At 40.9% G+C, this 12,733-nt stretch overlaps 1 protein-coding gene and 1 non-coding gene across 7 annotated transcripts; both read right to left on the bottom strand.

Annotated features, from left to right (window-relative positions):
* Nucleotides 1-1,287: 1,287 nt before the first annotated feature.
* On the bottom strand, nucleotides 1,288-1,361 carry trnai-aau (transfer RNA isoleucine (anticodon AAU)). Its single transcript has one exon. It is a non-coding gene; the product is annotated as a tRNA-Ile (tRNA).
* A 473-nt stretch (nucleotides 1,362-1,834) lies between these two features.
* mapre2 (microtubule-associated protein, RP/EB family, member 2) lies at nucleotides 1,835-11,929 on the bottom strand. Of its 6 annotated transcripts, XM_028427757.1 has the most exons (9): nucleotides 11,791-11,872; nucleotides 7,463-7,590; nucleotides 7,245-7,374; nucleotides 5,057-5,184; nucleotides 4,487-4,632; nucleotides 4,188-4,404; nucleotides 3,932-4,077; nucleotides 3,370-3,528; nucleotides 1,835-3,208 (listed from the first exon to the last, which is right to left on the bottom strand). In XM_028427757.1, the coding sequence occupies exons 3-9, from the start codon at nucleotides 7,364-7,366 to the stop codon at nucleotides 3,113-3,115; spliced, it is 1,014 nt and encodes a 337-aa protein (XP_028283558.1). In that variant the 5' UTR covers nucleotides 7,367-7,374; nucleotides 7,463-7,590; nucleotides 11,791-11,872; the 3' UTR covers nucleotides 1,835-3,112. The 6 variants fall into 6 exon arrangements, with proteins under 6 accessions (XP_028283558.1, XP_028283559.1, XP_028283557.1 ...); XM_028427758.1 differs by lacking the exon at nucleotides 7,463-7,590 and having other exon boundaries at nucleotides 11,791-11,929; XM_028427756.1 differs by lacking the exon at nucleotides 7,463-7,590 and having other exon boundaries at nucleotides 7,245-7,406; nucleotides 11,791-11,909.
* Nucleotides 11,930-12,733: the final 804 nt, after the last annotated feature.

Consider the following 12,733-nt stretch of genomic DNA (forward strand, 5'->3'; position numbering starts at 1 on the left):
CTGGGAAGCCAAGTGGTTTTACAAACGTGTGAAAATCTGTAATGTTCATTCATTCATATCAAATCTGAGATATTCGTGTGATGGGACATTGTAAGTATATGATACTTTCCCATATGAAGAGATTATTAGTAGATAATAACACGTATGTGTATGTGTAAAAAACACTTATGTGTATGTGTAAAAAGTAATGTTTGTATAACGTTTCCTATACAAATATTACTTTTTACACTGATACAATGGCAAACATCCCGTGGCCACGGGTGGAGTTGTAGAGATGTTATAATGCTAAGAAACCACGTTACAACGTAAGACCGGGTAGGAGACAGGAGAGAACGCGTGACAAAAGACAGCTCTGTGAGGTACAATCATCTTATGATGAAGCTGGATCCATACTCCGCGAGACAAAGAGCGGAGAACGCGCTCCACGGGTGGTAAGAGATACAAAAAAAAGGTCTTTTCCGCACTGAGGTTCCATACTCCGCGAGACGCGTGTGTGCAGAACTCCTCATACGGCCCGCCCACTAAACTATAAGGAAAGACTTTACTGAGTTTTTTAACACACCACAAGGACGTGTGCCATGGCAAGAGGTGATTATACAGAGAGGGTGCCTGCAACAGCGTGAGATGTCCGGAGATGAGTTGTGAAAATGCGACATTAAAAGTAACAATAGCAAAGATTCAGTGTTTGTGCCTTTATGACCACATTTGCACATCTACTGTGTTCCAATGTGCCTGCGATACTTCAAACTGTCCGGTGATGAGCTGTGAAGATGCGACATTAAAAGTAACAATAGCAAAGATATACAGACATTGTTAACGAGCCTATTATGCCCGGGTATGTAGGAGTATATAGAATGGTAATAACAGTCACCATCTGGTATGTGTGAATGTCTGGAGTTATGGGTGACAAATCACCCTGACTTGCCTTTCTTTCTTTCTTTTATTGCTCATCATGCAAAACCAGTATGGTCTTATCTAAATCTGTTGAATCAGCGCTGTTTATACACCTACCTATATACCTGGAGAGGCTCTTGCGCTTCTCCACTTTCATCACGCCCACAATAAATTCCGACCAATCACAGCATGGCTGCCGCACAGCCTTGAAAGACAAAGTTCGGCCCGGGCCCTGTGCACAGGAGTGCGGATCAGCGGGCGGTCAGAGACAAAAAATGACGTCATTTTGTGGGCGTAACGTCTGCAGGGGGGGAAAATGTCTTTGTCTCGCGGAGTATGGATCCAGCTTGAGATTGATGAGCAGGTTATCCCAGAGAGAAATAAATATATGAATGGCCCGTACGGGGATCGAACCCGCGACCTTGGCGTTATTAGCACCACGCTCTAACCAACTGAGCTAACCGGCCACTTGTGCGGAAAGTCGGCCAAATTCCAGACCACACGAAGATGAAAGGTGTCAATAATTCTAGGAGAATGCGAACATGTTTATACAAATGTATGTTTACAGGTATCATTTGGACTTTGTCTTATCAACTAATGAACTACATTTTAAAGCCAGCCCCTGCCGGCCGTCGTCGGTATTGTAGTTTAAGTTACTTCTGCATTGGCATCATTTTTCAGCCCAATGGTTGGCGCATGCTCGGTACTCAAATGGGTGCAAATAAGTCCTGTACTACACAAAGACTAGCTCCACAGCACTTTGCAAATACTTAAAATCTATATTGTGACAGAATAGATAAAAAAGAATACTTCCACTAACACTGTTGTTTTATTGACAACCTCCCATGGACTCAAAAAGTAACTTTTATTACAGCAAATCCATCCGAATCTCCACAACTTTCAAATAGCAGGTAAAACATACATACATACAAAAGCTCACTTAACATGTTTTGTTTTTTATTAAATATGTAAAAAGCAGGTCAAGTTATTCACAAATAAAAATGCAAACATGCAACACCATTTTTGGGGGGAATGCATAATGAGTGGGATATGAAAAAAAGAACATTTACCATTCATTAATTATTGACAGTACATGTTTACATTCCTTTTCATTTACACAATAATATATGACTAAAGCATTGTGGTGCACTGCCCAGTTCAATATTAGTAAATGCAATATTAAGAAAGGGTATACACTGTCTTTACTGGAATATAATGTGGCAAAATTGCTCAGTGAACAAACTCCCTAAGACCTGTGGTTTAAAACAAAATGGCTGAAATCTGAACAGACCACAAGTTCCAGCTGAGGAATAAAACTTAAAAAACGCTCCTCCATAATAAGACTAGTACACAATTATGTTTCTTCCTTCCCTAAGTTTACGGCTTACCTTTACGGTAAAGGTCTATCACTAAACCACTCTGTATGGTGCGAGTAACACATTATTGAGCACACTGATTATCTGAAATCTTGTAATTTGTGAGGACAGCTGTCAGGCTAGTCATGAGTTGGCATTTTACTACATTGTATTCACAATTCACTGACTGTATTGTCCTCCTTCACGAGGATGCAACGCAGATTCTTGCACTATTCCTAAGGCTTAATAACAATAATAATAAATATGGTAAGGGTCTATGGACAGATTGTCCAATACAGAGTCAAATGTCAGTGCAACATGTGGAAGGAGGTTAAATAAGAGCTACTATGAGCCCTTCCAGGGCTTTGCTTATTGCATTCTTGTGATTACTAGAGTTGATATGCAAAATAATAATAATAATAATAATAATAATAATAATAAAAAACTAAAAGAAAACAAAGGATAAAAGCGTGGAGGTTTACACTTGCACTGACAGGTATTGGCTACCTGTCTAAACTTCAGCATTTCATCACATCTACTGTAGGATTTGGACTTTCCACCCACACAGTCCTCGGAAACTTCCTTGATGATGGTCTGAGCTTGTCTGCTGGCAGAGGTCATGACCCACAAACCTGCCACACAGCAGTTCACCAAAAGTCACGAAAACACATCGAACAGTGAGCAGAGGGATACAAAAAATAAAATAAAAACTGTGATGCTGTTTCTATGCAGGAGGAAGGTTGCTTCATGTGCTCGGTCTCAGACAGAACAAAAAAAGAAACCATGAGGAAAAAATAATAATCTGTTTAACAGTTCTCACATATTAAAAAGAAGGTTGTAACCGCAGTGAAGGATGATGGCAGTCAGTATTCATCCTGTTCCTCCTGCTGATCGTCTGGTGCCTCGTGGGCTTGCTGGTTCACTTCCTCTCCGTCACCCTCGGCCAGCTCCCCTCTTTCCTATAAAAGAAAAAAGACACCCGAGTATAGTTTGTGGTAAGCACATGTGATGACACACAAAGACTGGATTCTTATCTCTCAATCACACAATAACCTCCTCATGGTTTCTCTGCTAAGACAACACACAACAATTCTGTTTAGAAGTTAGATTCCAGGCCGACCTGTTCATCTGAGGCATAAAGAATCTCCATTAGCTGGTCCACAAACGGGGCATTTTCTTCACCCTGGTGCTGGCACAGCATCTCCACCTCTCGCAGCTTGCTGAAGTAGTAGTCCCGCTCCTTCTCCACTCCTTCCAGTGCCGACTTTAATGTGTTCACCTACAAAAAAATGTTCAAGAGGCTTTTTACAGAATCAGACGGAAACACAAACTGTTTGTTCCAGTCAAGAAATAAACAAAAAACAGGCAGTCCCAAGTTTAACTGGACAAATGAGCAGCACAGAGCTGAGTATTAAACTTGAGTGACTGTTGCATGTAGAAATAAAGATTAGATGCAAAATGTCTGAAATACGCACATTCCATATTGGTTCATTGATTGCTTCATAGATCACATTATCATTGTGAAGATAATCTATTGATTGATCTAGTCTTATGTCAAACTGTTCTGTGCCTTTAAGTATCTGCCTGCTGTTGGCATTTTGTTACTGTCCATCACAACACATTTCAGCCACATGGAGATAAAATATTCTGATTCTTAATAGATGAGGCTTTCTTAAACATACCTGCTCAGTAAGATGTGTGACCTGTGCTTCCAGGTCCTTCTCTCCTTTGGCAGGGGTTGACCCAGCTACAGGGATCTTTTTCGCTGATGAGGGTCTGGATGTTGGTGTCGTTTGTTTGGGGGTTGTAGAGCTTGACCTTGATGCTCCTGCGGCAGATTACAAAAACAGTTATAATATGATCTTGACCGACAACAAAACCTAGACTGCGTGCACATGAAGTGATGGCGGCCATCAAAATGCACTGGTTAAAGCTTACCTGCAGTAGGAGAGCTGGCTGCATGGTGAGACTTCTTTGGCAGGTTGAAGATTTGCTCACCAGGGTCAGGTGGGGGAATGGCATCCTGACCCTGTCTGGCTGCAACCGGGTCGTATTCTTTACCGTCATAATTGGCATCAAAGAATTTTTTAAACCACTGGATGAAGTCGAGATTGTCCTGAAATCTGCCTTTAACCAGTTTTTCCACAGGAATAATCTGCACCAGAAGAAAAAAGAGCTGAAGCATAGGCAAGAAGCAAACAACAATCCAAGGATATGGTAACGTTCGGGACACTCACCTTGTCCACATTCATCCTTTTGAAGGATGCCTGCAATAGTTTGAAATTGTGAATGTATTCATGCTCCAGTTTAGCTTGAAACTTGACTTTCTTAAGACTGATGCAGCCAGGGAAGAGCAGGTCCATGAACTGGCAGTAGGCAGCTCCTAAAAAAAGGATGCAAAAAAATTAAATGAAGTTAGTTAGGCCTTTATCCATGTGAAATGAGGGCACCAGCTCAACCTAAAGATAAAGCTCAGATAATTCCAAGAGGGCCCACATAAGAAGTCACTTACATTGAAAAAAGTAGCCTATAAAGCCTATATAAGAGGGGGTCATGTGTGTTTGTGTAGGCTGAGAGTGACTGAAATTGGATTACTTGGTCACAGCAGGAGAACAGGGCAGGCTACAAGTTTATTTATAGACAACGCTCTGCCGAGGTGAGCACGCTTCTACAGGTTGTTTTACTGCCAGCTTACACATAAAAACAGTGGTAATCAGTAAAACATGGTTCTCATATTAAACACGCATGCAGTAGAAGGCAGATGAGGAGGAAGAGAGTGCATTTTTTAATGGTCAGTGTGTTCTCACCTGAGGAGAGCTGCTCCACTTTCGTATAGTTTAGGCAGACAATATCGTTAACCCAGGCAGTAATGTCATGCCTGCTCATAGTCTCCTGGGTTATTGAGGTAGAATATACATTGACCGCCATCCCCCAACTGGAACAGAAAAGATAACAACATTCAATTTAGTGCCTTTAATTCCTGCTTAAAGCTACTTTACCCATAAACTGGAGCTGTTCAAATAAGTACAAAGGACACATGCATACAATCTGTGTCAGATCAAAGCAATCATTCATAACAAATGAAATAAGGCTTAACAAATTCAGCACCTACAGCACTTAACACAGACTGCAATGAATTCTAGTCCAAATGAAGTATGGTAAGTGTGGAAGCTGCACAGTAAGACTGCTTTAACATGTATATCATGACATGATCTTTAGCATTTATTCTCATCCCCAGACTGCCCTGTCATCACAGCCAACAGCCAAATATTTACCGACATCCTCCAACCCCTTGCTGCTGCGTGTCACCACCCACTCTCCACCCATTTAAATGTGCCAAATCTTCTTCAGGTGCATCCTCACAGCACAAAGCACTCCCTGTTGTAGACAATCTATGCAGCAAATTCAGCTACAGGCTGATATAAGTGCTGCAAGAAATTGATATTGACTATTGCAACAACACATATTCTCACATTTGTTATATTGTTTTGTTACACAGTATACACTGAATATTGTTCCTTGACTGTTACTTGTTACTTATCTTCAATGCACTGTGATGTATGCAATGGTTTCTGTAAGATCACGCACACCAAACTGTGAACCTGCTACAACAATGTCTCTAGGCAAAGATAGGGGAATACAGCACTCATACAAAAGTTGACTATTTGGAAAAGGATAGGGGGATTGGCCCCCTCATATCAAGATCACTGCAGGTAGGGCTTAGGTTTTGAACTAGCTTCAAAAAAATGTGTAAAGATATGAGAAAAATCACACTTTGATTCTTAAATTAATGATTAGGTAGCCATCAAAACCTCAAATCAATGCTTGCATCCTCACTTAGTGTCAATAGTAGAGCAGGAGTGCTTAACTAATAATTGTTCTGATAGAATTTACATATTTCTCAGTCCAAACACAAAAGCTGACACACAGTTTGTTACAAACATGTGCCCTGTTTTACCTTGAAATCCTATAAAATTGTATATTTGTGTGCATCCATACCAATGAGTACCTGTTTATACACTGCAGCTGCAGTATTATGGTGTAACAACAGTGGCAATCATTGATATTAATTGTGTGCAATATCAAAAGTCCAAATTCATATGCAAAAAAAAAAAACTCTGCAGTAAAACCAACTAACTTACATAACAGCAGAGCAACTGCAACATAACACCCCAGCAGCAGCTAACATGGCATTAAATCATGCTATAATCCAGGGTCCACTAGCCGACACCAGGATATGCAGCATAATAATAACCTCTCATCATTAAAGTCGGGTATCAATGGCCGGCAGGAGGACAGCCTCGACTCTGCAGACTCTCTGGGAAGGAAGGAAGGAAACTGGGCCAGCCTATCTCATGTCAACAAAGCGGATGTATGCGCTGCTGTTAGCATGCTTTGTTAGCCCGGCCGGGATAGCCAGCCAGCCGACACCAGGGCTGGGCTGAAGCCTCAACTGAAAGAAACCGAGCTTGTGCAGGAGGTGCTTGTAGGCTCATTTACACATTAAAAACACCACAGAAACACACATTTATGTAGGCATTACTGAGGAGCTGCGGAGTGTCATGTCACGATGGGAATATTCTAGCAGCAGCAGCAGCAGCAGCAGGGGCGGTTCTCCGTATATTCCTGTCATTTGACAAGCTGGACCCACTCCTAAAATGTAGCATGTCTGTAGCACTGCACACCCAAAACACCCCCGACAATCTCATAGCATTGCCAGCTGTAAATGTGGGGGGGGTGCTGTGAAGTAGCAGTGGAGGGGTTTAAGCTAATATGAGGACGATTTACGCCACAGTGTCGGACACAGAGAAAGCTAACATGACAGGAGACTGTGAGACAACAGGGAGAAAATAGCGGATGAGCGCAAAGCAAAACGGAGAGACGTCGATGAGGTGAAGGAGGAGACCGGAATGCAGGGTTCTGTCTGCAGCAGTCTTTTTTTTGTGGTTACTTTTCTTAAGACTAAATCAAAAATGCGGCATTACAGTGGTTTACCTGTAGGCGCGCTCTCCCCGCACTGTATTTTTCCTGTAAGGAATGATGTTGGTTCCGTTGTCCGGGACGATGTCGTTGTTATTCTCTCCATTTGGGGAAAGGGCTTGGGTGGGACCGGGCATTTGGGTCTCTAAAATGTTGAACAGATACTCTGTTCTCTCTCTGGCCGGGAAAAAAAACAAGAGGAACGATGCAAAATGCTACAGAAAGTGTCGCACCTCCGGGCCTCTTCTTCCCTTCTGTCTGTCTGCTTATTCCTCACAAATCTCTGCCCTAAATGACGTCGCTGCACCCTGTACCACGTGACTGATGGGGTTGGCTGCCTGTTCCTTATGGTGGGCTATTTCTGTACACCAAAATTACATTGATCACTTGTGAGCTACAACAACACACACAAAAAAAGCCCCATCACCAGGTCTGATCAATGCCTTGTGGGTTTTTGAGATGCAGATCAACTTTGTATCAGCGAGGCCATTCATCAATATGCTCTCAGAGACAATAACCAATCAGCTGAGTATACATGGATTAGATTAAAAGAGGAAAATGCAGCCCACCCAGTTTCACCTTCACATCTCTCTGGATGACAACAGGCACTAACAACACATGTGGGTCACAGTAATAAAAAACAAAAACACAAACAAAACATTAAGGCGGGTCACTGCAGGGAAATCAAGGCCACATGCTGTGTTTTGATTACTAACCATATCAATCAATCAAGGATAATAGAACTAGAAAAACAAGTTCAGCCAATTATTTTTAAAGCACAAATACACATGTTCAGATGTAACAAATGTAAACAAATTTTGTACACCTAGAAACGTATTGACTAAAGTCATTTATGACAGTTTATCTACAGATTTGTGTAATAGATCTAAAGTGTACTGACAAGGAGACATGTGAGAAGAACTAAATTCTGCACCACACTGATAAGAACTCATTAGACGAATAAATGATTGTAATTAATCAGCTAATAGGTAATATGCGATTTTTTTATGGCAATAAACACAAAAATAAATTCCAGAAGATGAAACTAGTGGTTATTGTTTTGTTCTAATAATTTGTTCTAATAATTACCTTAACTTTGTAGAAACACCGCATACAGTGTTGTGGTATAAAAATTGGCCCACCTACTCCTGTGGTTGCTAAGCTATCAAACGTTTGTGTTGCCACATCTGTTGTTTTTGTGTCTTTCTTTTTACACTGCTGTTGTTTTGTGTTGTTTTGTCACTGCTAAGCAACCGCTGTGAATAGGACAGGCAGAAAAGGTGAACGTTAACATTTTTACATGAACGCTTGAGGCACATTTTTTTAGAACAAATAATTTGTACTCAAATTAATTTTATTAAATTTTAAAACTTTTAAATTATGAGACTGAAAATGTGAGGAAAAAAAGAGTGTGTGTCACTTTATATGGTTAGTAATCAAGGATGGGAAGTCGCTGTGTGTGTGTGTGTGTGGACCGCACATGTCATGTATGTTATGTCACAGTATTTAACAGGCATGATGGGAAACTGCACACAGCTCTGTCTATGTAACAGCAACTATACTACCATCTAATACACAGCCATGATGTTTTATGCAGGAATTGTATGTACAATCAGCTATTCATGATGTTACTTACTAAATATTGTAACTATTCTAAAACACTGCCTTGATTTATGTTCTGTTTTTTTAAATTCGCCAATGGTTTTATCGATTCCTTTTTTTTGCCACATAGTTGTTGAGTCCTGTGACACTACTTTAGGTTTTACATAAACTTCAATACTGATAATGCAAATATGCAATTGTACACATTGTGACATCAATACAACGATCCATTTAGTCCAAAAGGTCAACTCACACTGTAATTTTGAGTCTTTTCACTTGTCAGCATCTTTATTTCAGGGTTTTGTGGGTCAAACATTTGGTTAAATAACAACTAATAAATCTCCCTATCACTGTAAATAAGGTAAAAGATATCACCTGCTCATCTGAGTCTTGGTCAACTCTGTATGTGCTCACTGAAAACCCTGAATAAAACTCTAGTGCCACCATCAGGCCATAGTTGAAGTAACATGTAGGTCTTCAGAAATTAATTTTACATTGCAAAGTTACACCAAATTTTTCAGATACTTCTGACAAATTTGGCTTTTTACGGTTATTATGATGAATTTTTCAGTCTCCATATATCCGTTGCTTTTGCCAAATGATACAGGATTCATAATAAAGCTTTCCTTTAAAGGCACACCTTCCAGATTCCAGCAGTGTTTCACTGTGAAACTATGCCCATAAGGTTAAAACAACAGTCTTATTTCCTCAACCTCAAACCAATCACAGCTTTTGTCACATGTCAGCAAAGCCGATGTATGTGCTACAGATTGTGACAACCTGTGATAACTCACCCACATACTGAAATGTGCATTAGCTACTCAGCTACTCAAGCTACTCTTTGAAGTGCTTAATGCAGAAATAAATCCAGGCAGTGCAAAACATAGCTTATGAAGCTTGTGTTGCTGTTCTTAACATAAATATAATGGAGATTCTTCCGCTGGGTTAAAAGTACATGAATTCCTGCAGAGCTAAACACAAGCCATAACCGAGAACTAATCTCATTAAAGGAGAAAAGTGGACAAGAAATGCCTCCACAAAGAACTGTGAGCATGCAGTGCTACATTTCCACTACAGCAATGCTAAAGGCCCTTACAGAGTGACAAGTGTAATAAATGTGTGTCACATCACAAGTACAGAGCTCTGCTTTGTATCTGCAGCACAAGGCAAAAGCGCAACATGATCAAACTTCAGAGACAGCCAGAAGACTCTTGGTTTCTCTATATGAACTGCAACCCCACTGCTTGGTGGGTGACAGATATCGCCAGGCTGTCACTGGAATGAACTTATCACTTCCCTATCTGAAGGGCCTGAAGTGTCACCACAGAGGTGCAGCATGCATGTCCTTATTTTTGTAAATGAAGGGTCAGACTGTGAAGCCTAAGAATGACATATGGAAATAGGGGCGCATTGCTGCTTACATTGACTGGAGAGGGATTTTCCTCCTTGATGCACTTGACAAAAAGGATTTGAAAAACCAGAGACATATCTGCAGTTACAACCTGAGCACTAAATGCTTCCAATTATATGCACGAATATTTAAAAGGTTACAACACTGTGAAATGAAAAGGCAATACTTTAAAGAAGAGCTAAACCTAAGTTGGACCTGACAGAGCAACCAAGAGAAATGTGCTGTTGATGATGAGTAATCTGCGACACAACAGTAAGTTCTCAAAACAGTGACTGGAGTTAGCTCGCTAAAATGTATTTCCATTGATGTGGCTTTTCCGCACTGGAGAAGTGAGCCACATAAAGGGCTCTGTACACAATGCTGGGAGTTTACAGTGTTATTAGAGTACATTGAAATACACCTGGTTGCAGTCTCTGTCCAACCAGTCATTGCTTGTTAACATTACTGGTGCGTCAGCGCACAATTGTCATCAGACACTAATTGTGCCATGTAGCTTATTTAGCACTGTGGGACCTCATTAATATAAAGCAACATACGGTATAAGGCATATTCTTAATAAGGTCACAGTAAAACACACAAAGCCCACAAACCTTTGGCAATCAATCATTGCACATCTAAGGCCATGTTGCTGTTTGCCAATCAATGTTAGAAAAGGCTGCACAATTCAGCAATCACTCAGGAGGACAGGAGACCGGATGGACACCAAGCAAGTCAGCTAACCCTGCTAATCTTGCTTTCTTAATGTTGTCTGCTGTCAGTGTTGTTAGAGCAAAGCTGGAGGTTGATGCTTTAAAGTACATGTTAATGGTGTATTGAATCATCATTAGGCTGCTGTGCAAAAGCTGCTTCCATCAGAGGAAAGGATCAGGGTGATGGGTGAGTGGTAGCAGCTCCACCCGGCTCCTCACCACTCCAGGGATGGACCTGAGCTGCAGGTTGGATAGGCTGTGTTCCTGGTAGTGCATAGAACAGCATAATAAACTCAAGTGTGTGCTTTAGGAGGACCTGGACTCATCTGACGCTCATCTTTTTTTCATTAGCAGGCTTGGAAAGATCGAATGGTGAGAGAATGAGAGAGAATGGTGTCCACATCTGTTCTTCTGAACAGTGCCAGTGCACAGAAACACGCTTTTCTGATGAGAACGTGCTCCAATGTTTTTGAATTTAAAAGCAAATCCACAACGTAACGTGTAGCTTCGGTACATAAATGAGGCTAACTCGGCTATGTGTGGAAAAATGAGCCGTACCGTGATTGGTAAAGAAGCAATTACGCAATCAACACAATGCCACAGCATGAAAAAGAGAGTTATAGCGAGTCAGACTTGATTCATAGTCACGGTTGTGGCTTGTTTAGCTAGTCACGGTAAGCTAATTTCGCTCCTGCCGACACTTTGTGAGAACAGTGACAGCCGTCATATGCCCTGACCCTGCGTAACATCGCCGTACAAACCGGCGACAAACGCGTAAACACGCTCCGGCTTCTGTCATGTCAGGTCTTTGAAGTCAAATACATATTTCCAGATGTTTACAAAAGCAAAATTGACTCACCGGTGAACTCTGATCCGCAGGTTACAATTTGTTCAAAAAAAAGCTGTTTTCCGGCTGAGTCACCCCACCCTCAAACGCCCATTCTCACTAGACGGATGGACTGAGAGCGTTCATCTGATTGGTTGACGCTTCATCGTTGCCGCAGCTGATTGGCCCGATGCTGATACATGTCGTAAATATGACCAATCACGTGTTGATGCGTTGATCATTCACAACATCAGACAGCTTTCCGTCGTATCGCCTCGTGTCACTTTTCCTCAGGAGCAAGGAGAATTTTTTGTGAGAATTCTGTGAGTGAATGATGCCAGTGCGGTGTCGGTGTGGTTTAAAGAGCAGAACAGCTGAAGGGTGTTATTATTCGCATTGAAAAATCGCCAATTTATCATCATCATAGTGTCCTGGTGGCCCATCAGATAATAATAATAATAATAATAATAATAATAATAATAATAATAATAATAATAATAGTAATAATAGAGGAGGCGTGGTGGGTGTGATTGACAGGTCTCTTCTCGAATCACTGCTCAAACAAGCTACAGTTATACTCGGAAGAAGACTGAAGGTGCATGCTGGTTGTTTTGATTCAGTCGTTATATATAATTTCATTTTCTGATGATTGATTTTTCTTGAGTTTCAAGAATGAATGAATGAATGAAGGTCGGGGCATTTCATCCTCTACACCACACAAGCTGTTTGGTATTGGCAGATAAAATCCCAGCTCTGCTGCTCCCACAAATGCAGGGCACCATTTAAAGGGGAAATAATTAGGTATAAGATTTATTGCCAAGAAGCATTGTTACAACAACAACAACAAATAATCTATGAAAAACAAATGTCCTTACTTTTTTGTGCTTAGTTAGTTAGTACTCAATCCGTCCTCTCTAAATTGTTATGTTCATAAATCTGATGCAGAGTATCAGAAACGTGTATTACTGAATGATTA

This window comes from Parambassis ranga, chromosome 17, assembly GCF_900634625.1.
Source record: "Parambassis ranga chromosome 17, fParRan2.1, whole genome shotgun sequence".
In the NCBI taxonomy this organism is placed as follows: Eukaryota; Metazoa; Chordata; class Actinopteri; family Ambassidae; genus Parambassis; species Parambassis ranga.

What these genes read in the sequence shown, in the direction of transcription:
- mapre2 (XM_028427758.1), bottom strand. Translation starts at nt 7,366, where the DNA reads ATGCCCGGTCCCACCCAAGCCCTTTCCCCAAATGGAGAGAATAACAAC. An exon ending in AGCCAGCTCTCCTACTGCAG is followed by an intron (nt 4,078 to 4,187) that starts GTAAGCTTTAAC and finishes AATCTGCCGCAG; the next exon opens with GAGCATCAAGGTCAAGCTCT. An exon ending in TTTATGCCTCAGATGAACAG is followed by an intron (nt 3,209 to 3,369) that starts GTCGGCCTGGAA and finishes TTTCTTTTATAG; the next exon opens with GAAAGAGGGGAGCTGGCCGA.